Here is a 23069-nt window from a genome sequence, read left to right on the forward strand (position 1 = left end):
ACACGCGCGCGCGCGCGCGCGCGCGCATACCTCTTGAACACACGCTTTTCCAAGAGAAACGCACATTTTACATTTCGGCAGAGGAAAAAGAGGAACGAAACCAGTGCTCCTAGCCGCAAATCAGTTCCCAGCTCTCCAGCAGGTGGCTCCCTTCGAACTCGCCCGATCCGGTTCCTAACCGGTTCGTTCCGACCCCTTCTGTCTCAGGCTGGTCTGGGGATGACTGCAGAGGCCTGCAGGGGCGGGGGGACGAGGGGTGTCAGGTGGCGCGCGGGCTGAGGGCGGAGACAAGAGTGCGTATCTTTTTGTGCGATTCCTTGCACTTGCCGGATTGGTTCAGCCTGTGTTGCTGACGAAATGGGTGGAGCCAGTTGAGCTTCCAGCTGGGTGCCCAGTCGCAACCAGAAGCTGCCCGCCGTTCGGAGAGCAGCTTCAGGACTGCTGGGTGCGTTGAAGGAGCTCTGCTTGCCGCATAGCTGCGGGGGCGGCACTTTCCGCGATCCCCGGTCCTTAGAGGTAACCCCTAGCTCCCTCTCTCCTTGTACTGCGCCCACCCCGTCCCTATCCCCGATCACAGTAGGCTTTCTCTCGCTCTCCGCAGCCCACAAAGCGCTGCGGCCATGGGCATCCGAGGGATGCTAAGAGCCGCCGTGCTCTTGCTGCTCATCAAAACCTGGCTCTCGGAGGGCAACAACGTCACTCCCCTCCCGGAATTCCACTTCGAGCTCTCTGATGCCATGCCCGAACTCGTCCAGAATGTCTTCGACTGGTAAGCCGGTGCCACCAGGGCGGGCAGGGCAGCGACGGATTCAGGGGGCTAATCTCACACCGCTCGGACAGAGCGCGCTGGGGGAGATTGGGATACGGGCTCCCCGAGCGTTGGCCGTCAGACCTTTCCTGCCTGCTGGTCCCCAGAGGGGAGCTGGGTGGGAGTGGGGTCACCGGTTGAAATATAGTCTTGTCCCAGAGCCCACCTGTTACTGTGGCGCATGAGAGAGCCCTGCGTATGCACAGTCTGCAGCCCCAGAAATGGAGAGAGGAGGCCCTTACCCCCCGGTCTGCCATCCATCCCTAGAGACTAAAACCATAGTCATCTTTTCCCAATCACCTCTTTTGTAATCTGTGGGATTGGAGTGGAGATGGTACAGGGTGATGGTCAATTCTTAAAGCACAGACAGTGGAGACACCTGTTTGAGTGCGCATTTTAGTCTGTTCACTGAGGCACGCAGTGCGTGTGTTCTTGCGTGTGCGTGTTGAGCGGTGAGGACCTTTACTAATGCGCAGATAAAAATTACTGACTCAACCTCGGAGGAACCTGGACAGTGCGATCTGTGGCTGTATAAACATATAACCGATTGTTCTGAGATGTGTGCACTTTTGTACGTACTCTTGTAAAACATTTGAAAATTCAGTGGGGTTTTTTTGTGTGTGTGTGTTTGATTTTACATTTGAGTCTGCAAATATCTGAAGAGTTGTTACACAGTCAGCCTTTACCTGTAGATCATACAGAAATGTATATTTGCGGTGGCCAGAGAACCTGAGCTCTGGCATATAGCTAATGTGTGGTCCTAAACAGGTGGGAATGCATTGCTTTAATTTGGGAATAATTTATATGTACATTTTGGAATGATGCAAAATGAAATTATTTTATTAAAGATGATTAGAAATAATTTTAAATGGAAAAACAGAAATGAACATGTATTCAAAAAAAAGGGGGCAATATTCCTGCAATAGCCTCAGCCCCAACCCAACATACCAAACTTCGTACTGAGCATACACACACTGAGATTTACAGGGTTTGATGTTCTCTGGTCATTGCATCAAAGATTCTAAGAGTTATAGCAATACCCAGGGCTGGTTCTAATTCGCAAGCCCCTCTTCGGGAAAAGAGACCCACTGAAGAGCAGCGTGAATTGGGTGAGCACATCAGAAACTTCTGGAAAGATCAGCTCCGAGGGGCTGAGCTGTGTTCACTTACTGTTGCTCATCCAAGACATATCTTAGCCTTTCAAATACAGGTCTTTTTGAGGACAGCCCTAAACCTCAAGAATCTGAAATGGTTTGGTTGGGTACAGGTCATAAATCTCTGCTACATGAACCTGACTCTATGTGTATCATATGCCATATGCCAAGTCTTATAAACAGGCATACAGAAAGAAGGTTCACACAGACATGACAACAAAATACCCAGCCTTAGCCCAGGTGCGGACAATGTGACTGGGATGGGGAATATATACTAGTTGATTCAGCTCAGGAGGGCACTAAAGGTAGAAGATGACCTTTCCTGGTGCAATTACATGTCCCTGGAAGGATTCCTACCAACCCAGAAACTGTATCTAAGCTGATGGTAAAGTGGGGTTCCTTAGGGGGTTGAAGTAATGCATTTATCTGAGGGCTTCTATCTGCCCACTCATCCCTTCTCCACATCCCTAAAGCCCCCCTCCTTCCTACCCACAATCCTCCTGGCAATCAGGTTCCAATCTGTATGCCCCACCCTCTGGATAAAAACTGTGGAGGGGGATGGGTGAAAAAGAATCTGCGTCATTGCTTTGCTTCTGGCTGACTCACTGTAGGGAGGGAGGGGAGCAGGCAGAGGCACACACATGTATGACTGTACATGTCTGCGTGTGTGCAGGAGAAAGAAAGGCCCTGGCACACTGATGCCTGGTTTGCTCTTTTGTGTTTGTTCTCTGAGAAGCAGTTTAGCATTTACTGATTGATGGCTTCTCCATTTTAGCCAAGATTGTGCAAATGAAGATGTGGTTCAGAAGATTTGGGACAGGGTGCTGTCAGGATATGATGCTCGTCTGAGACCAAATTTTGGAGGTAAGGCATGTTCAAACACTAGAAGCCTGCATGTTAGGTGGAACAGAACTGAGATACAACAAGCCAGCTTAACTCAGTAAACTGACTGGTTGCACTTCCCTGGCTCAATACTTCTGTGGCTCCCGTTCAGAGACCTGCAGCAAGCACTCTCCAACCTTCAAGCCTTTTGCCTTACCCCTGGAATTTGCCCCACTTCTTTACCTTCTATGCAAGAGACCTTCTATCCACCTATTCACTCCTTTATAATGGCACAGAGATAGCCTAAAATACACTTCCTGGTGTCACTGGAAAAGTACTAACCCCAGAAATATGTATACCAGAGAAAACAAACATCTTTTCAAGCTGGAGTTTTCTGTTCCATCTATGGGGAGGGCACAAGTTCTTCTACTTGAGTACACATTCTGGGCACCCTAGACACACATCCTATTCAGCTAGTTCAAAATTAAGGTCATGGTTTTCTCTGTCTTGTCTACTTCACCCACCTACCCAGTAGGGGCACTGCTGCCTCTGCCCTCCTCCCCAAACCTTTAGCTCCCACTAAGTTAGCGTGATCTTTATAAATCCAGCCTGATCATCTCAGGAACTTTTGATTGCTTTATTTAACTGCCAAATAAAATTCAAACCCTTTAGCCTAGCACTCAGATCTCAAAAGCAGATGACAGATGACAAGGAAACTGAAGCAGGAACCTCCAGAAAGCCAATACATCAGTTTCTCCCTGTATCTCTATCTAATCTTCCCCCCTTGGAAAGGGCAGCTGGCCTAGATCACAGGTCTTTTAAGGTATAGGCAATCCACATAACGGGAGGGGCATCCTCTGGCTCAGGAGACACCCAGAAACTTAGACTGAAAACAAAGGGAATGATGCATTAAATAGAGGTTAGTCACATTTCTGCTCATAAGAACAGAGAAGGAGCTAAAAATCAGAGTAAGTGGCTACGTCAGAGAAAGCACTCCACTTTCCCTAGATGGTAGAAGTATACCTACCCCCCCCCAAATATACACATTCTAAAAGGGTTAATGAATGCTAATAGTCCACATTTGTACATACGAATTGAAGTCTCCTGAATACACAGAGCCTCTACCCTAAAGGGCACAACAGGAGGACTTTTCCTTGTAGTAAACAAGAAGGGAGGGTGTGATTTGCCTACGGAGGCACCTTGAAAACTAAGGTGGTCATCACCTTGGGCTAAGCTTGGAGGTGGGACACTTGACTAGTGTCCTTTTTGCTGTGCCCCTTCCACGAGGACAGAAGATCAAGCCCCAAGATCCAAGGTGAGTCGTCACTGGGACTGGGAAAAAGCAAAAGGTAAGTTATTTCAGCATGAGAATTCAGGTTTTAGGGCACAGCCAGCATCCCATTACTTGACAGAGGTTTTGAGTCAGTTGCACCAAGCACTATTGGGTGTCAAGGGAGTAGCTACATTTTCTCCTTCTCCTGTTTCTCAGTAAAGGCTGACCCACAACCATTTAAGTACAACAAACGGTTTTGAAATGCCATCTCTGAATGTACCCAGGGCCAGGTGGGCGGAGCAGGGGCAAGGGACCAACCTCTGGGAGTTGTCAGGTATGTCTGGTTCACAATATTTCCAAGGCCCCTCACAACCATATTTTGAGCTAATTCGAATTTATTTACATCTGATGCCTAGCCTCTTGTGTTACACTTTTATGATAGGTCCCCAATTTGTCCAAACAGTAGATGAAGGTGGGAGGGCTAGGACAATGCAAGACCTTCTAGCGTTTAGACAGAAGGAGACACTATAGGCTCTAAGTCTGGGGTTGTATTGTGGTGTTGGTGGTGGGGCGGAGGTAGCAATCAATGGGGTCATTGTTCCAGGGGATTCAGGAGTGGGGGAACCCAGGACTCCCTATAAGGCCTCCCACTAGACAGAGTCAGGTTCCTCTCTATGTCTGAGGTTAAGTAAAGTTTAAAGTCTACAAAACACATACACACACACACACACACACTCATGCAGAGGCCCCTCCTAATGTTGTCAGGTTCAAGTGGAAGCCTATTATGTCTTTGAGAGGAGGATGATTAAAAGGAGGAGGAGGAGCCAGGGAAAGTTAATAAAGCTGCTGCTTTTTTTTTTTTAATTCAGTGAAAGGAGGTGAGGCAGAAAGATAGATTCCTGCGTGTGCCTCCACCAAGATCCAACGGGCAAGCCCACTAGAGGGCGATGCAGCAAGCCTACTAGGGAGTGAGGCACTGCCCATCTGGCACATTGCTCTGTTGCTTAGCAACCAAGTTCTTCCTAGCACCTGTGGCAGAGGCCATGGAACCATTCTCAGCACATGGGGTCAAGTCACTCCAATCGAGCCGTGTCTGCTAGAGGGGAAGAGAGACAGAGACAGAGACAGAGAAGCAAGATGGGAAGGGGTGGAGAAGCAGATGGTGGCTTCTCCTGTGTGCCCTGGCTGGGAATCAAACCTGAGACATCCACATACAGGGCCAACGCACTACCACTGATCCAAATGGCCAGGGCCACAAAGCTTCTTTATGAACAAGAGAAGTCAACTCCACAGTGTTGCCAAAGGCAGCTCTTGGAGGACTTTGTCTATCGCAGAACCTGGCATGACATAGGTGCAGAGTGAAGGAATGAATGGGACATTGTCATCATTCCTTTATTTATATGTCTTCCTCTGATATTCTGATAGATTCTAGGGAGGAAGAAAAATTGGGGCGACACCACTTCCCAAAGGGAGGGAAATAGTTATCCCCTCCCACATTTCCCACTTTCCGGAGCCCATCAGGAGGGATATCAATGGGACATGGGCTGAGGCCATCCCCCCAGAGAGAGCACTTAGACACCTTATCTGGAAGCTTCTTGCTCCCCTTTGTTATTTTAGGGATGTGGGATACCTTAGGTAAGCTCTCATTTTGAAACACTGAGATGGGAATAATACATTTCCCATTTTGCAGCTCAGCTTCCGGGCAGTCAGCCGCCAATGAAGCCAGCAGGCTGAATTGCAAGTGGCATATGTGTTTCCATAGCAACAGTGTGATATAATACATATAGAACAATGGCTTAGCTTTGGGGATGGGTGAAGGCAGCTTTGAACCAATGAATAAACAATAAAAATGTATTTTTCCACAATATCTTATAGTTTAGTACTTATTTTCACATCCCTGCTTGCATTTGTGTGGACAGTACTCACACCTAGGCCTGAAAAAGAAAGTTAGGAAGCAGAAACACAGTCACACATTCACTCACACACATATTAACACACACAAATTTATTTACACATATATACATACTGACATGCACATGCTCACACATTCACATATGCTCATACACATATACACACATAAGCATGCTCACACATTCACATATACACGTGAACATGGTCATGCATCCACTCACACACAAACTTGCTCACATCCACAGTCACACTCACAAATTACTCACACACATACTTAGACATTCACATACATGAACTTACGCATTCACTCACACATACTCCCATATTAACATGCTTGCACATAAACAAGCTCATACATTCATTCACACGAGCACACTCATTCACATACACAAATGTACCCACCAATTTACACAAACATCCTCATACATGAAGATACTCATTAACACACAGACATCTGTATGCACAAACACATATTAACGCTCACAGTTCACTCATACAGTGACATACTAACACTCATGAATAAGCTCATGGACTGACTTACAAATCAGCATGGTCACATATTCACTCACATAAAAACATATTCAGGCACACTCACACAGACATACATTCACTCAAGCACATAAATGTGCTTTCATACACTCACAGTTATACACTCATTTAAGTGTGATGAGTATGAGTATATAAATGTGACCACTTATTACACTTATCTCTTGAATATGAACAAGGTCACACACATAAACACATTTACATTTTCACACAATGAACATGCTCACTCACACAAACATATAGTCACATACTCATAAGTTTACTTACATTCCTAAACTTTCACTCATATAAACACATATGAACTCACACATGCAAAAATGCTCACAGAAGCACACATTTACAAATTCCTTCACATATGCTTTTAACATGCTCACACACAGACTCACAAATGAACATACTCATGATATGTACACAAATTGATTCAACACACAAACATGCTCACATACACTCATGTAAATGCAACTTTACAAATACAAACATGACCATGTATTCGTTCACACATGGACATGCTGACAAATATATTAACAAATATGAAAAGGTTCACACAGACAATCCACATATTCACTCCCACACAGTACACTCAAATACATGCAAATGGTCACACATTCATTCACCCAGAAATGTGCTCATACATTCACTGGCTCCCAAACACACATACCTTCACCCACATTCACATGAATATACTCATAGAGATGCACATACTTTCACTCCCTCAAAAACATTTAAATACTTAAAAAAACATTTAAATACTTAATACTTAAATATTACACATGCAAAATGGTCCCACATTCACTCATATGCAAACATGCTCACATAGATAAAAATGCAAATGACATATAGACAAGTTCACAAATGTAAAGATGCTCATGTATTCACTTGCACATGAACACATTTATACATTTGCTTCTACACACCAATATACTAAATGATTGCAGGTGCTTACATATTACTCACATGTAATGTATGCAAGCACAAAAACATGTTCACAAAATCATTCATATGAATATATACAGATTCACTCATATACATGGACATATTCACTTATACACACACAGAAAAACTCCCAAGTACACCCATACTCACACATTTCTTTGCACATTAAAAACTCACATAACACACAGTCACTCACAAACACATTTATTTGTACATGAACACACTCATAGATTCACTTCCACACAACATGCCCACATACATGTACATATGCTCCCATTTGCTCCCAGACAACACATTAAAACACACAATCATGCTCATTCATTCTCTTATATACAGACATGTTCACATACACTCATATACACATTGATACATTCACATGCACATGAACACACTTATATACTCATACATGCTCATATAAACTCTTGCACACAGCTCACACAGTCATTCAAACAAAGACACACATTCCCTCACACATGGACATACCCACATGCACTCACTCACATATGTTCATACACACCAAAAATGTTAGCTTTTGTTTCTTAGTTCATTGCTCCTAAGGTTTTTTTATTTATTTAGTTAGTTTTTAATCAGGAAAACATTTAAAGGGGAGTGCTTCATCACCTTATTTTGTCTTTGTCTTCCTTTTAAAGTATCGGGGGCCAGGCCTGCACTAACTATGAGATCAGTGCTCTAATAATCCCCATTTTACACCTTAGGAAAATAAAGCTCAGAGAAGTTAGGTAACTTATTCAAGGTCATACAGTTAGTAAGTGTCAAAATGGGTTCAAACCCAAGAAGTCTGGCTCCTGAGTTCACACTCTTACCTTTGTCTTACCCTACATGCAATAGTGTCATCCTGTATTTTAGGTACCCCTGTGCCAGTGGGAATATCAATGTATGTCTCCAGTATTGAAGAGATCTCGGAAATGTCTATGGTAAGTGTGTCTGTTCCAGCCATCAGACTGGGGATAAAGTACATGAGATAAGGGGTTCTTAACAGCACCACTCTCAAACGACATCAAAGTAGAAGAAATCAAATACCATGACTACATAAGACAGAGACAGAGTTCAGAAAGAACATGAAAAATCTCCAGAAAAAATCTCAATCACATGAGATCCTTGGAGTTAAACAATAGAGAATTCAAAATTGAAGTTCTGAAAACACTCAATAAGATGCAAGAAGACACCAATAGACAATGAACAACATAATCAACGGTTCAAATGCTATAATATTGTTTATCTGAAATCTATGTACTCTTATTGATCAGTGTCACCCTTTTAAATTTAATTTTTTAAATTTTAAAAATAAAAAACATACATAATTTCTGTGGATTAATAAAAATATTAAAAACAAATAAAATGATCAAAACTTTTGAACAGGAACTTCACTTTTGTGAAGAAAACCAAGTAGCAGATAAACATATGAAAAGATGCTTGAATTTATTATTAATCAATGAAATGCAAAATAAGACCACAATGAGACCTTATTACATGCCTACCAGGTTGACAGTAATCAAAAGTCAGACAATACCAGTGGCAGTAGTATTGAAGGTGTGTAACTTGGAACTTTAATTTCATAGTTCTTATTTCATTGTGATTTTCATATGAATGGTGTGTTCACACAATAATATACATAGTATAGTCATGTAAGGGAATATTATCCAATATGCAATCAATGCAAGTGAACAAATTTTAATTACATCAATCTGAATATTACAAATATTATATTGAGTTAAAGGAGAAAATTATGAATACATACATTATAGTTTCATTTGGAAAATAATTTAAAATAAGTCCAACTAAGCAGTATGTTTCCTAGAAATACATACATAGACAATAAAACTCGAACAAAAAGCAAGGGAATGATTGTCATTTAAATATAAGTTTTAAATGGTTACTGCTGGGAGGTGTGGGAAATAAGTTCTAGAAGGGACACATTGAAGCTTGAAAGTTATTGATAATGTTCCATTTCTTAACCTGGATTTTAATTACCTGAGTTTTATTTTATGATTCTGAACATTATATTTAACATTCTTACATATGTTTCATTACTCATCTATAGTTATAGTATCTTTCTTACACCTGCATACATATACATACACTCTCTGAGAACAGAGAACTGGACAACCTCACTTACAGTTGGGATTTACTTTTCTCTTTCCAGGACTATGCTATCACGATGTTTTTTCATCAGACCTGGAAAGACCCACGTTTAGCATACAATGAGACCGACCAGAGCCTGACTCTGGACTATCAGATGTTTGAAAAGTTGTGGGTCCCCGACTGCTACTTTCTAAATAGCAAAGATGCCTTAGTGCATGACATGACTGTGAACGGTCGCATATTTCAGCTTCACCCAGATGGAACAGTGCAATATGGCATGTGGTGAGTTCCACAGGGGTCTGGAAACCCTCTTCCCACTGAGTATCCCACCAACTCACTTTAAGAAACACAGAGTAGATCCAATTGCTTTTCAAATCTGTCTTGCACTGCTTTTTCACTTATCCTCCAGTTTCCTACAGGCATCCATGGTTGTCCTGTCCCCACACCTTAGCTTCTGCTGTTGCTTCTGTCTGGAATGTCCCTTTTCAAGACTGTGAGTCTTGGCCATCATTCAGTCACTAACTCAAATACTTTCCTTATGAAGAAATCATCCTTGATTCTCTCAACTGGTAGAGCTTTTCCTCTGCCTTAGCATTGTATACATTCTATTATATATGTTTGTGTCTTTTGTCTTCCATGCAGTGAGGGAGGGAGACAGATAAATGCTGAAGCCCATGAAGGGAGGGAGGGGGTCTGCCTCTGCCACTGGTCATATTTGCATCATTTAGAGGCCCAGGGGTGTGCAATATGGATCTGTTGACTGTGGCTTTGTACACACAGAATGTGTGCATGCTAGAACTCCTCACTGGTCTATTTTTAACATAGCAGACAGCCAACAGGCCTCTCCTCACAGTGTCATCTCTTAGAAGCCATCTCTTAAGACACACGTAAGAGAGAAATTTAGTTCAGAAAATTTCTGAGAGGTAGCTGCCAGGATTCAGCTTTATCTCTGAGCCTCTCTTTCTCTAGGGTCCTCCTGCTCTGTCTCTTGTTTCCCTTTTCTTTCTCCATCTACTTTTCCATGGACCAAGGCAGTGGAATCAGATAACAAAACTTTCAGGGAACAGGACACTGGTCACACTTGTTTCATTTAATAGGGACCTCAGCTGCATGGAAGATTCATAGAGGGGACACATACACACACACTCACACCCTACCCACTGTGCAAAATAGAAATCACTTCAAGGGTTGAAAGGGACTAAGCTTGGGTTAGCAGCTGTAAGGGTTGGCTGAGAGGTGGGTCAGATTCTCTTAGCTGAGGCTGATGAAGGCTTTTTAAATTATCCCTTTTGCACTGGTCACTTCTCCCCAGCTTCTCCAAGACCCCTCCTAAGATTCCTTTCATGGACTCAACACGTGGCAACTTAAAGTCCCTGCCCAACTTTGTGGTCCACCTCAAATATATTAATCCCTCTCATACATTTATACTTACTGATATTTTTCTAGTCCACAGTAACCTCAGATACAGAGATGAGAACATTGTGGGGTGGGAGCAGTTCCCATGGCCAAAGGTGGGCCTTGGCCACTGTTCACGTCCATACCTGAAGACTGCATATGAGCACTGCCCAGCAGACGTAGAGCTTTAGCTGCACCACTCTCAAACGACATCAAAGTAGAAGAAATCAAATACCATGACTACATAAGACAGAGACAGAGTTCAGAAAGAACATGAAAAATCTCCAGAAAAAATCTCAATCACATGTTTGAGTTTCCTCTTGCGACACAGTTTCCTCTTTATAGCCTTACTGCTTATTCAACAAGAAAGCCCTCTTTCTCTCTCTACATTCAGTTTCCTCAAGGGCTCTTTTCATTCTGACACCCTGAGCTGTCCTAACATGCCACACATGTGTTCTTTGTTCAAGTCCTGCCAGATTTCTTGGTTTCTTTGTCACATATAATTTCCCTCTCTCCTCCCTACACAAGTACAATTAATCTTCCCTCTAGAAATGAAGAAAGGAAAAAAGAAGAGAGGGAGCAGGGAAGAGGGTCCAGCTCTAAGTGCAGGCAATATGAGTGTTGGTCGGGTCAGTTTTTTGGGGTACCTCTCCCTCTCCACCCCTGCAGTATTCTCAGTAATGAGTGCTTCCCTGGATTAAACTCACTTTTCCTTTCCTTTTGCTTTTCCTTTACAGGCTCACCACCATAGCAGCTTGTTTTCTGAATGAGCGTAGATTCCCTGTGAGAAAGCAGACCTGCAGGCTGGAAATGGAGAGCTGTAAGTCTATCTCCCATGGCCCCTTTTTTTCTATCTGTGGTTGTAGCCATCAGGAAACCTGAGACAGATTTGATAGTCTGAAGAATGGCATGTCTCCCTTATTTACTCCTTCCCACTTTCTCTTCTCTTAGGTAGATAGATGAATGATAGATGATAGATAGATAGATAGATAGATAGATAGATAGATGATAGATAGACAGATAGATAGACAGATAGATAGATAACATCTGATGGAAGGTGACTTTTAGGGCGTAAATGGTCCTATGGGGAAATTGTACTCTACTATTGGGAAATTGTGCACAAGGATGTGGGTAGGAACACATATCTTTGCTGTTTTTCTTCCTGGCTAAAAATAAAAAGAAAATCATGATGACAGTTCTCTTTCCCAGTTCCCCTCTCCCTCTTGCTCAAACTCAGCAAAACACCAAGGAACCTCCAAAAACCATCCTTTGGATTCCACAGACTGTGCTGGTGTGAACTCTGCCTATGTTTGCTTTCTGAGACTGTTTCTCTCCATCTCCCAGATGGCTACACAGTTGAAGACATCATGTTATACTGGGAAGGTGGTGAGGATGCCATCCAGGGGACTGAGGAGATAGACGTCCCTGAGTTCAGCCTCCTAGGAAAAACAGTGACTAGCAAACAAGTGCATTTCTACACAGGTAGGTCTGACCCCTTCCTTGCCTCCTGTCTCTTGTCTCTTTTGTACCTTGGTAAACTCCTGAGGATCTATCTCTGCCTTGGACCTCTACATTCTGCACTGCCTCCTTTACTACTTCTTCTGGTTCTGGAACCTTCCAAAACCCCCTTCATAAAGTCCCAGTAACTTTCTTTCTGCAAATAAGAAAATGATGGAAGCACTTGGCTAGGTTTAACACTACACAGATGTAAAAGATTCATGCTATTGTTGATAAAAACAGCCCTCTTCTCAGGGCTTGTTCTTCCCCCTCCATCTGTTTGTAGCTTTGAATCATGTCATGTTTCTCCCATCTCAAAACTTTAGTTGACATAGAGCAATAAAGGAAGGAAGGAGAAAGCAGACTTCCCAGGCCGAAGTATTAGAGGTTGAATTTCCCATCAGTTTCCTTCCTTCATCCTGTACTTCACCCTGAAAATCCCCTTAGCCTTACCACCATGATACCAGCATGTCTCTTTGCCAGGTTCCTACGTGCGCCTGATACTGGAGTTCCTGGTCCAGAAGAGCATGATCACCTACCTTGTGCAGATCTATTGGCCTACTGTCCTCACCACTGGTGCCTCTTGGATATCATTTTGGATGAACTATAAATCTTCTGTGGCCAGGGTGACAGTCGGTAGGTCCTGTCCTTCTCTACCCTCTATCCCAATGAAGAACTTGGGTCATATCACTCAAGAAATATGTAGACAGTAAGGGAAGAGTACTAGAAGTAGTGTGTGACTGCACAGGCAAGAAAACAGGATGAGTTCTACCCAGCAGGCATTTGTACAGGTACTCAGCCAATCCCCAGCAAAGAGGCTGACATTAGAAACAAGTGTGAAAAAATATCAGGGCTGGGATTTTTGTGTGTTGGGTCCAAAGTACCAGAACTCATTTTCTGGATATACAAGTGAATGGAGGCCATGAATATAGATCAAAAATGCAACATAACGAACATTGATTAAGCAACATATCCAAATGTCTTACTAGGGTCAGGAGAGGGCTTCCAGAGGAGCTACCTTCAATAAGTGTCTAGTGGAATGCTGAGACAAATGCCATTGGAATCCAGAGGAAGAAGTGACCTAGGTCTTGTTGGCTAAAACTACATCAAGGAAGTATTACACTACCTGGGTTTTCAAGACTTGTAAGAGGCAGAGACACAAGATTTGGCATTCCTTAAAAGAGGAAATAGCTTTATTAAAGGCACAGAGGCCTTAAAAGGAGGCTAAATCACAGGAGACTTGTGACAGAAGCTGGGGAAGAGAGGAGGAGCACTCAGGAAGAAATTCAGTTTACACAGTTGGAATTTCACAGTTAAGCAATAAGGAACATCCAAAGTTTTTGAGCAGTACCAGGGAAGGGCCTCAGAAATCAGCTCCTAAGTTTATATGACCCCACCCTGAAGAATGCAGTTTGCCTCTGACCCAAGTCTGGTTTCTCCTTCAACATCTTTGAGGCCGACTTCTCAGCAGAAGTGGATTAAGGTTGATTGAGGCCCCAGACACAGAAAATAAGTCCCTTAAAAAAAGAGAGAGAGCCAGGGAAAATAAAAATAATACATGTTAACCATATTTTTAAATAAAAAAATATTCTGTACTATTAATGTTAAATTTTCACATACAAAACCAAACTTGGTGCCATTAGAAAAAAGTGTAAAGTTAGTGTTTTGTGGGGCCCTTCAGAAGTCGGGGCCCAGGGTGCGCGCCCGGTGTGCCCACATTTAAATCCACCTCTGCCACATTTAAATCCACATTTAAAACCAGCCTCCTTTTTTAGGAGCATATATTACCCTAAAACATTATATTTCTGTAATATTTTAGGGCTCACAAAACCTTCTAGGAACATATCTCATTTAATATTCAGGGGCTAAAGAAAAGCCTATGAACTACAAGGGAAAGGGGAAAAGGCCCTTATATGGCATAACTGGGCTGGTGATATAAATCACTGTGAAACCATTGCTGAAAGTTTTTGACTTGATCCTAAGAGCAATGGGAAATCATTAAACCATTGAAGCACAAGCTGGGTGTAAATATGGGGGAGGAGGAACAAAGAGAACAAAATTCCAGGCTTAGGGAGTTAAGGCCTTATTTGCTGAGAGCCCTCCACATCCCAGACATGCCTTTGCTCCCTTCCTGTATGACATGAGCCCAATGGCTTGCCAATAACTTCAGCCATCTGTACTGTGTTGTTTATAGGTCTGACTTCAATGCTCATCCTAAACACCCTCAATTCACATCTGCGGGATCAACTCCCCCAATTTGCTTGTATCAAGGCCATGGACGTCTATATGGTTGTATGCCTCTTCTTCGTGTTCCTGACCTTGATGGAATATGTCTACATCAACTATCTTATCTATACCCGAAGAGGATTTTGGTTCCATTACAGAAAACACAGGAGACCCCGGAGACCCCGGAGACCCCGAAGAATCATGAACCGCACTCGCTACCAGGAATCGGGATTGCAGGTTTGACATTTTGACTGATAATCAGCTTTACTTGAGTACCTCTTTAGCCTAAGCTTAGCACCTGACACTTTCACAAGCCTTAGTAATTCCTTGAAAACACACATACATCAAATATACTGCTCACAAAAATTAGGGAATATTTCAAAATGAATATGAAGCAATAAAAAAAAAGCATTTGATTCTTTTTTTTATTAAACAAGAACATCAGAAAAGCAAACAAGTCGAAGAAAGTTGTTCAATTATACAAATGAGATGCAAAACCAACTTTTATTTCATTGGTGGAAATGCACTATACAAAAGGCTGAAAGTACTGGAGTATCTGCACATTCCCTGATCCCCTAATTTTTGTGAGCAATGTAACAAAGAAGTAGAAAAATGTATCATCACTCCCCTATAGGTTAAGTCATTGTCAAAAGTCACAATGCTGGTAAGTGGCAGAGCTAGATTTCCCCAGACCATTGGCCTTCAAATCTGGTCCACTTAGCGTCTTTCCAAGAGCAAGTGATAAAGCCAGAGTTAAAGGGAACACAGGGAGGCTGTAAAAAAGAAACAGATACCAGAGAGGCTGGCCTACTCTTCCTTTGCTCTTCTGACTCCTAATGAGGCTTTTACTGTTGGTGGTATATTAATGTCCAGCATGACTCCATCCTTCACAGGGAGCCCAATCCCACTTGCTTAAGGAGGACTTGCCTCTGTCCACCACACAGCACTCCAGAAGGAGGAGCTACCCCAGGGAAACAGGTTTGGCAACCCCAAGGGACTTCCCATACATACTAACAGCCTCTTGATCCTTTCCTCAGCCCCCTGTGTACCAGAGACATGAGAAAGTGGACATTTCGTCAGTCGAGAAGATCAACAATCACATTACAAATGTTGATGAAGAAGGACCCCTCCCTCTTCCCTCCCAAGAGCTTATTAATGTGGGATTTGATTCTACTAATTATGCGAATCTATTCCCAGTCCCCTCAAAGGATGACCAGGTTAACTTTGAAGATGGAAGCGGTTATCCTCCCTCTATACCAGTGCAGGCCTACCTGACAAGCCCAAAAAGCCTCGACTCTTTAACCTATGTCTCAGAGCAGGCCCCACTGACCACCGCAGAAAGCCTCGCCTCAATGCCCTATGTCTCAGGCCAGGCCCCACTGACCACCGCAGAAAGCCTCGCCTCAATGCTCTATGTCTCGGAACAGGCCGCACTGACCACCTCAGAAAGCCTCGCCGCAATGCCCTATGTCTCAGGCCAGGCCCCACTGACCACCGCAGAAAGCCTCGCCTCAATGCCCTATGTCTCAGAACAGGCTCCACTGACCACCGCAGAAAGCCTCGCCTCAATGCCCTATGTCTCAGGCCAGGCCCCACTGACCACCGCAGAAAGCCTCGCCGCAATGCCCTATGTCTCAGGCCAGGCCCCACTGACCACCGCAGAAAGCCTCGCCTCAATGCCCTATGTCTCAGGCCAGGCCCCACTGACCACCGCAGAAAGCCTCGCCTCAATGCCCTATGTCTCAGGCCAGGCTCCACTGACCACCACAGAAAGCCTCGCCTCAATGCCCTATGTCTCAGAACAGGCTCCACTGACCACCGCAGAAAGCCTCGCCTCAATGCCCTATGTCTCAGGCCAGGCCCCACTGACCACCGCAGAAAGCCTCGCCGCAATGCCCTATGTCTCGGAACAGGCTCCACTGACCACCGCAGAAAGCCTCGCCGTAATGCCCTATGTCTCGGAACAGGCTCCACTGACCACCGCAGAAAGCCTCGCCGTAATGCCCTATGTCTCAGAACAGGTTCCACTGACCACCGCAGAAAGCCTCGCCGCAATGCCCTATGTCTCAGAACAGGCTCCACTGACCACCACAGAAAGCCTCGCCGCAATGCCCTATGTCTCAGAACAGGCTCCACTGACCACCGCAGAAAGCCTCGCCGCAATGCCCTATGTCTCAGAACAGGCTCCACTGACCACCGCAGAAAGCCTTGCCTCAATGCCCTATGTCTCAGGCCAGGCTCCACTGACCACCGCAGAAAGCCTCGCCTCAATGCCCTATGTCTCAGGCCAGGCCCCACTGACCACCACAGAAAGCCTCGCCTCAATGCCCTATGTCTCAGGCCAGGCCCCACTGACCACCGCAGAAAGCCTCGCCTCAATGCCCTATGTCTCAGAACAGGCTCCACTGACCACCGCAGAAAGCCTTGCCTCAATGCCCTATGTCTCAGGCCAGGCCCCACTGACCACCGCAGAAAGCCTTGCCTCAATGCCCTATGTCTCAGGCCAGGCCCCACTGACCACCGCAGAAAGCCTCGCCTCAATGCCCTATGTCTCAGGCCAGGCCTGGGTGGCCACTGGAGAAAACCCAAATGATCTTTCCTCCATCTCAGAGCAGGGTCTGCAAAGCTATGGCGTTCAGTACAATGGTTATGGGCTTGATGGCAGTATTGTCCCTACCCAAGTCTACAATTATGCTGAGGCTTATGGATATCCTGCGACCTGGTATCCACAGTACCCTGAAGTGAGTTACAGCTTGGATGAGAACTATGGCCATGACCCCAGTGGGAAGTATCTGCCTTTCCAAGGCCAAAATTATGTGCAGGAAGCAAGCTGCAACCCTGGTGAGATCCATACAAGCCCTGAGGAGTTCGTTAGCGTACCTGATGACGAACCTGATGACGAACCTGATGACGACACCGAAGTTGAATGCGACTGCGACTGCGACTGCGACTGCCACGAGCCTGACCCTGACCCTAAGAAGCAACTCCAGAACGATGCCTGGAATAATAATGGTAACAATTTCACGGGCTTTGATGAAGATGAAGATGAAGATGAAGATGAAGATAGTGATTCAGAGTCTGAGGATACTTTTCCCCTGAGCCCTGGGTACTTCTTCAAAGAAAAGTTTGTGCACGACCTCTTTGAGCCTGACTATGTCCCTAAGGTTGATAAGTGGTCCCGGATCCTCTTCCCACTTGCCTTTGTGATTTTCAACCTTATTTACTGGCCATACAATGACATTTAGTCTCATAGCCCCAGAGGAGCAGGGACACTGCCGTATGCCTTTCACGGATTCTTTTGGTTCTATTTTGCCTTCTTTTATTTGTTCATTTTATTTTTGATTATCTGAGAACTCAAATCAGTTCTACCTTTTTATAAACATGAGGTGAGGAGGAGTTGGAAAAAATTTGTTCTGGCTAGAAGGAAAGGAACTGAGGAAGAATTGGAGGTAAATAACACATTACTTTTGTTTTTCTGCTAGAAGACTATCACCTTTCCAAAGACTTCTAATACTTAATAAGCACAGAAAAACCCTGGAAATGTTGAGAGGACAGACAGTAGCCAAATTGAAGGGCAGAAGAAGGAGCAGAGCTGTGGGCACAAATATTTTGGGGGGTTTTCTGTCCCCCTGAATTGTTGAACTTTCTTTTTCATTACCTTTTTTCTTCTGCTTTTTTCTTGTAAGGATTATGATTCTCACCTGTTTTTTAGGGTTTTATGGGAGAAAATCAAACTAGGTTGGGCTGGGGTACACAGGGAAAGGACTACCCAAATTGAACTGGCACTTTTGGAGGGATTGAAACTTCTGTCTATATTTCTGGTTTAAAATGCTTGACATTAGGGACTTAATACATGTGTCTAGGTCAGATGCTGAGTCGATCACTGGTCATATAGAAAGCATTTGGTGAATGAAGACTATGGTTAGAAAAGTTCTGACTTGTTACCTCGCCATCTGATCTAAAACAACAGATGAACAACTGTTGTGAATCTGTATACTAATCATTTCTGTTTATCTAGTGCATAGTGTCAACAAGCTCACTGACCCATCACATCGTCAGACCCTCACAGAAACCCTCTGAACCAGGGAAGGCAAAGCACATTGTCCCCAGTGTTCTGAAAGGGAAAAAAATGGAGCTTGAAGAGAAGGAGAAAGTAGCTTGTGCTCCAACTTACCAAGCAACTCCACCTCATTGATGGAGACCATGGGAGAATAAGATTTGCCAGGCACTCAGTTTATGGGCCTCCTTCCTCCCTAGGCAGCCTCTCCTGAAACTCATTAGCCATCACTCCTTTTAACTGTGTTTCTGTATATACCAGGGTGTGTGTAGGTGCATCAAGGTAGTTCTGTGTTCACATACAATTATTTGAAAAGCTGTATAGGTATATGTATATTGGTGTAAATCTCCATTGGTATGTATAAGAGTGTATATATAACAATGTGTGGATACATGTGTGTGTGTGCACCCTTATAAAAGAGTGTGTAAACGTGTGATTTATGTATGTGTGTGCATGTGTGCATACATATGTTTATTATCTGATTTGAATAGGTGTGAAAGAAAATACACCTGGAAGCATATGTATTTCTTGTTGGTGGCTCTTCTAGAACCATCAGGATTCCCTTGGCCTGTTTCCACATGGGGGGATGTCTAGTTGGCCAGGCTGATTAACTGTTTCTTTCCAATTCCTGTTCCAGGGAGCAGTATCTCCCAATTCTCATCCACTCCTCTTCTTCTCCCTCCATCTATCTGTGCTGTCTCCTGGATAAAAGACACAGAAGAAGTGGATGTAGTCCTAGAGTCCTAGGAAGTGATAATTCAGTGCCTTGAGGTAGGATTTGGAACTTCCTCTTTCTACCCCTTCCAGGGAAAGAGATAGTCAGAAGGGTGAGAAGACTGACCAAGGAGAGACCCAGGGACTCATTTGCCTAAATCAAACCGATTTGTCATCATTCTCTTCTTTTCTATACATGCATCACATAAACATAGCCTCTTACACATACATACCCACAGAGATACATAAACACATACAACCACATCTATGTTCTCAATCACATGTGTTTACACTTGTATGTGCACACACACACGCACACACACAAATCTTGTAATATAAAAACAAGAAAGTTGCCTCTGGAATATCTAAGATTGCTTCTTTCTTTATGGACATCCTCACAGAAAGATCCAGACGGGGGGGAGAGCATTGACCCCATATATGAAGCTCCCACCAACACTGGTTGATGTCAGTTTTCAGGATCCTGGAGGGTCTCTGAGCCCTGTGGGAGGCAAGTAGTTCATTTAGAGTGAGGTAATACTGGTGAAAGAGACTAGAGCAGTGGGGACAAAAGGGATTTTAAGATGTCCCTAAAAACAATGCACAGGAATGCATGGGGAAGACTTCAAAGCACAGAAGAAAGATAGAGAAACCAATTGTAAATATCTCTAGATTCATGTAGCTAGATATAATAGTATACCTTAAAAAGAATATCTTGCCCTAATGTGCTGCAATGTGTTGAATTCTACTGCAACTCATACTGTGTGAGGTTAAGTGTCACGGTAAAGTGGAGATCTGTCAATGACACTTTTTCAGAGACTTGAACCTTCTGAGCTTGCCATGGATTGGGTTATTTTAACCTGAAAATTGTCAGATCTCCCCTTGTCATATTCTATATGTGTTCTGTCCAGCATCATCATTGAGCCCCATCCTCAGCTATCCCCAGTGGTACAGACACACCTTCCTCCAACTGGCTGCTTATATCCCCTCCCACTCACCTCACTAAGTAATTCTGGAAGTGCAGAGCATCTAGCAAGATGCTCAACCCCAGCCAATCAGAGTATTTGAGATAGATAATTTGGAGCTTGAGCAGAGAGAAGGGTGTTGCTGAGTCTGGGATGGAGCAACTTCTACTTTACTCCTTTACCACACTTTTCTTTTCCTCACATGGACTGTCACATTAACTTTCCCCCAGGAATCTCCCCTCCATCACCTCCATGGGAAAGACACCCTTGCCTCTCCAAAGTGTCATTTTGTTGAGGGGATATGTAACCTGTTTCCTTCTAAGTTCTTGTCTGTCCCATTTGCCACTGTGGGGTGCCTTTGAAGAGATAACAGATGATATGTTGGGTCTTACCAGAGCTTGTCAAATGTATTCTTAAAATCCGTGTCATCTTGTTAATAGCAAGGCTGCAATGCCTTTGCATATTTAGACCTGAGACTGTAGTGATTCTTTATTCTGTACATAAAAGAGCTGACCCTCTGGGCTATTAATTAATGAATGCATTTGCAAAGTTTTCCACCTGCATGGTACCCTACTGTGATGCTGAGTATCAAAGAAAATCGTGACTTGTCCTACAAAATGCAGTATGTTCGTGTTTTGTGTGTAGTGTCTTGTGATCAATATGAAATCTTTATTATAAGTGTCAGGTTTTCAGGGTAGGGAGGAGGGAAGGTCTTACAGTATCTCCCTCATATACTTCAATTATGAAATAGCCCCAGTTAGTCAGGGTTACCTCTGCTGACTCAATATATGTGAGACTTTGCATCCACCATCTTGCCGGACTGCACCTCTGGGTCAGTAGAACTGAAGGTGCCCAGGTATAGTGCAACTGACCACAATACCAGGGAATTCTTCAGAAGGCAGCCAAGACAGTGTCATTCTGGAGGCAGATGAAATAAAGTAAAAGCATACATATACAGAAGAGGTACTGGGCCCAGGCAGTGAAAACCACAAAAGGAAGAGGACCAAAACTCATTTGCCCTGGATGGCCTGACCCACAAAATGATACAGCACAGCAGAGACCCGACGAGATGGCCAGATGACAAGATGTCCCTATTAAATGTAAATTTTTGCATGAAAAAGACTTGACCAGTTCTGACTTCAAAAAAGAATAACATGAAGAAACAAAATTATGCTTCTGAAAAATATGCTGAAATAAAGATTTGTAAATATCCAAATGGGGAAAATAAAAATACTTAAAGGCAAATACACATGTGTCACTGTGTTTCTTCTCTGTTGAGTTGGGAGAGAGCTTTGTCAGAGCCCAGGACACCTCTGGCTTCCATTGCTTAACTTCACCTTCCCCAGGTTTTGTACATAGCCCTTCTCATTCATACCTTGGGACATTTGAATATATTGTTTTCAAGCAGAGGGGAAATGGTAAAGTCACAGTTGAAATTAGCTTACACTTTTATGTAAGCCATTCTAATCATTTGAAACAAAAAAATTTAAAACATAGCAAATCATTGTGGTGCCAAAATACAACGTGAATATCTATTTCCATTGTGAAGAAGATATTCTTCATAAAAGACATTTTCAAAAATCTCGTTTTCCCATGTGGATGTGCAGAATAGAGAGTAAAAAAGCCCTGTGAAGGTATAAAGAAGAAATTACACTCAGGTTTTTAAAAGTTTAAAGTCGCATTAAAACACTGTGCTGGCCCTGGCCGGTTGACTCAGTGGTAGAGCGTCGGCCTGGCGTGCAGAAGTCCCGGGTTCGATTCCTGGCCAGGGCACACAGGAGAGGTGCCCATCTGCTTCTCCACCCATCCCCTTCTCCTTCCTCTCTGTCTCTCTCTTCCCCTTCTGCAGCGAAGCTCCATTGGAGCAAAGATGGCCCGGGCGCTGGGGATGGCTCCTTGGCCTCTGTCCCAGGCGCTGGAGTGGCTCTGGTCGCGACAGAGCAATGCCCTGGAGGGGCAGAGCATCGCCCCCTGGTGGGCAGAGCGTCGCCCCTTGGTGGGTATGCTGGGTGGATCCTGGTCAGGCGCATGCGGGAGTCTGTCTGACTGTCTCTCCCCGTTTCCAGCTTCAGAAAAATACAAAAAAAAAAAAAACAAAACAAAACAAAATAAACAAACAAACAAAAAAACACTGTGCTGATGGTGCCGAGGGTTCTTGCTACAGCCCACATTTGTCAGCACCCACTTCCTAGCACCTTTTGATGGAAACATTGTAGTTGCAATAAGAATCCTAACTTGGCCTTGGCCAGTTGGCTCAGCGGTAGAGCATCGGCCTGGCGTGCGGGGGTCCCGGGTTCGATTCCCGGCCAGTAGAAGCACCCATTTGCTTCTCCACCCTCCCCCCCTCCTTCCTCTCTGTCTCTCTCTTCCCCTCCCGCAGCGAGGCTCCATTGGAGCAAAGATGGCCCGGGCGCTGGGGATAGCTCCTTGGCCTCTGCCCCAGGCGCTAGAGTGGCTCTGGTCGCGGCAGAGCAAAGCCCCGGAGGGGCAGAGCATCGCCCCCTGGTGGGCAGAGCGTCGCCCCTGGTGGGCGTGCCGGGTGGATCCCGGTCGAGCGCATGCGGGAGTCTGTCTGACTGTCTCTCCCCGTTTCCAGCTTCAGAAAAAAAAAAAGTTTAAAAAAAAAAGAATCCTAACTTAATGACTCCTCTGTGGTCTCTTTTGTGCC

At 44.3% G+C, this 23069-nt stretch overlaps 1 protein-coding gene across 2 annotated transcripts; it reads left to right on the plus strand.

The window, feature by feature from the left end:
• The first annotated feature begins 396 nt into the window (after positions 1 to 396).
• On the plus strand, positions 397 to 21646 carry GABRQ (gamma-aminobutyric acid type A receptor subunit theta). 2 transcript variants are annotated; one of them, XM_066248866.1, is made up of 10 exons: positions 397 to 516; positions 602 to 769; positions 2738 to 2826; positions 8315 to 8382; positions 9612 to 9832; positions 11683 to 11765; positions 12290 to 12427; positions 12926 to 13078; positions 14637 to 14905; positions 15706 to 21646. In XM_066248866.1, the coding sequence occupies exons 2-10, from the start codon at positions 621 to 623 to the stop codon at positions 17911 to 17913; spliced, it is 3378 nt and encodes a 1125-aa protein (XP_066104963.1). In that variant the 5' UTR covers positions 397 to 516; positions 602 to 620; the 3' UTR covers positions 17914 to 21646. The 2 variants fall into 2 exon arrangements, with proteins under 2 accessions (XP_066104963.1, XP_066104964.1); XM_066248867.1 differs by having other exon boundaries at positions 403 to 769.
• The last annotated feature ends 1423 nt before the right edge of the window (positions 21647 to 23069 follow it).

The sequence above is a fragment of the Saccopteryx bilineata genome, chromosome X (genome assembly GCF_036850765.1).
Source record: "Saccopteryx bilineata isolate mSacBil1 chromosome X, mSacBil1_pri_phased_curated, whole genome shotgun sequence".
Classification (NCBI taxonomy): Eukaryota; Metazoa; Chordata; class Mammalia; order Chiroptera; family Emballonuridae; genus Saccopteryx; species Saccopteryx bilineata.

Coding starts and splice junctions, on each gene's coding strand:
- GABRQ (XM_066248866.1), top strand. CDS start 621: ATGGGCATCCGAGGGATGCTAAGAGCCGCCGTGCTCTTGCTGCTCATC. Junction 9,833..11,682: donor ACAGTGCAATATGGCATGTG/GTGAGTTCCACA, acceptor TTTCCTTTACAG/GCTCACCACCATAGCAGCTT. Junction 14,906..15,705: donor ACCAGGAATCGGGATTGCAG/GTTTGACATTTT, acceptor TCCTTTCCTCAG/CCCCCTGTGTACCAGAGACA.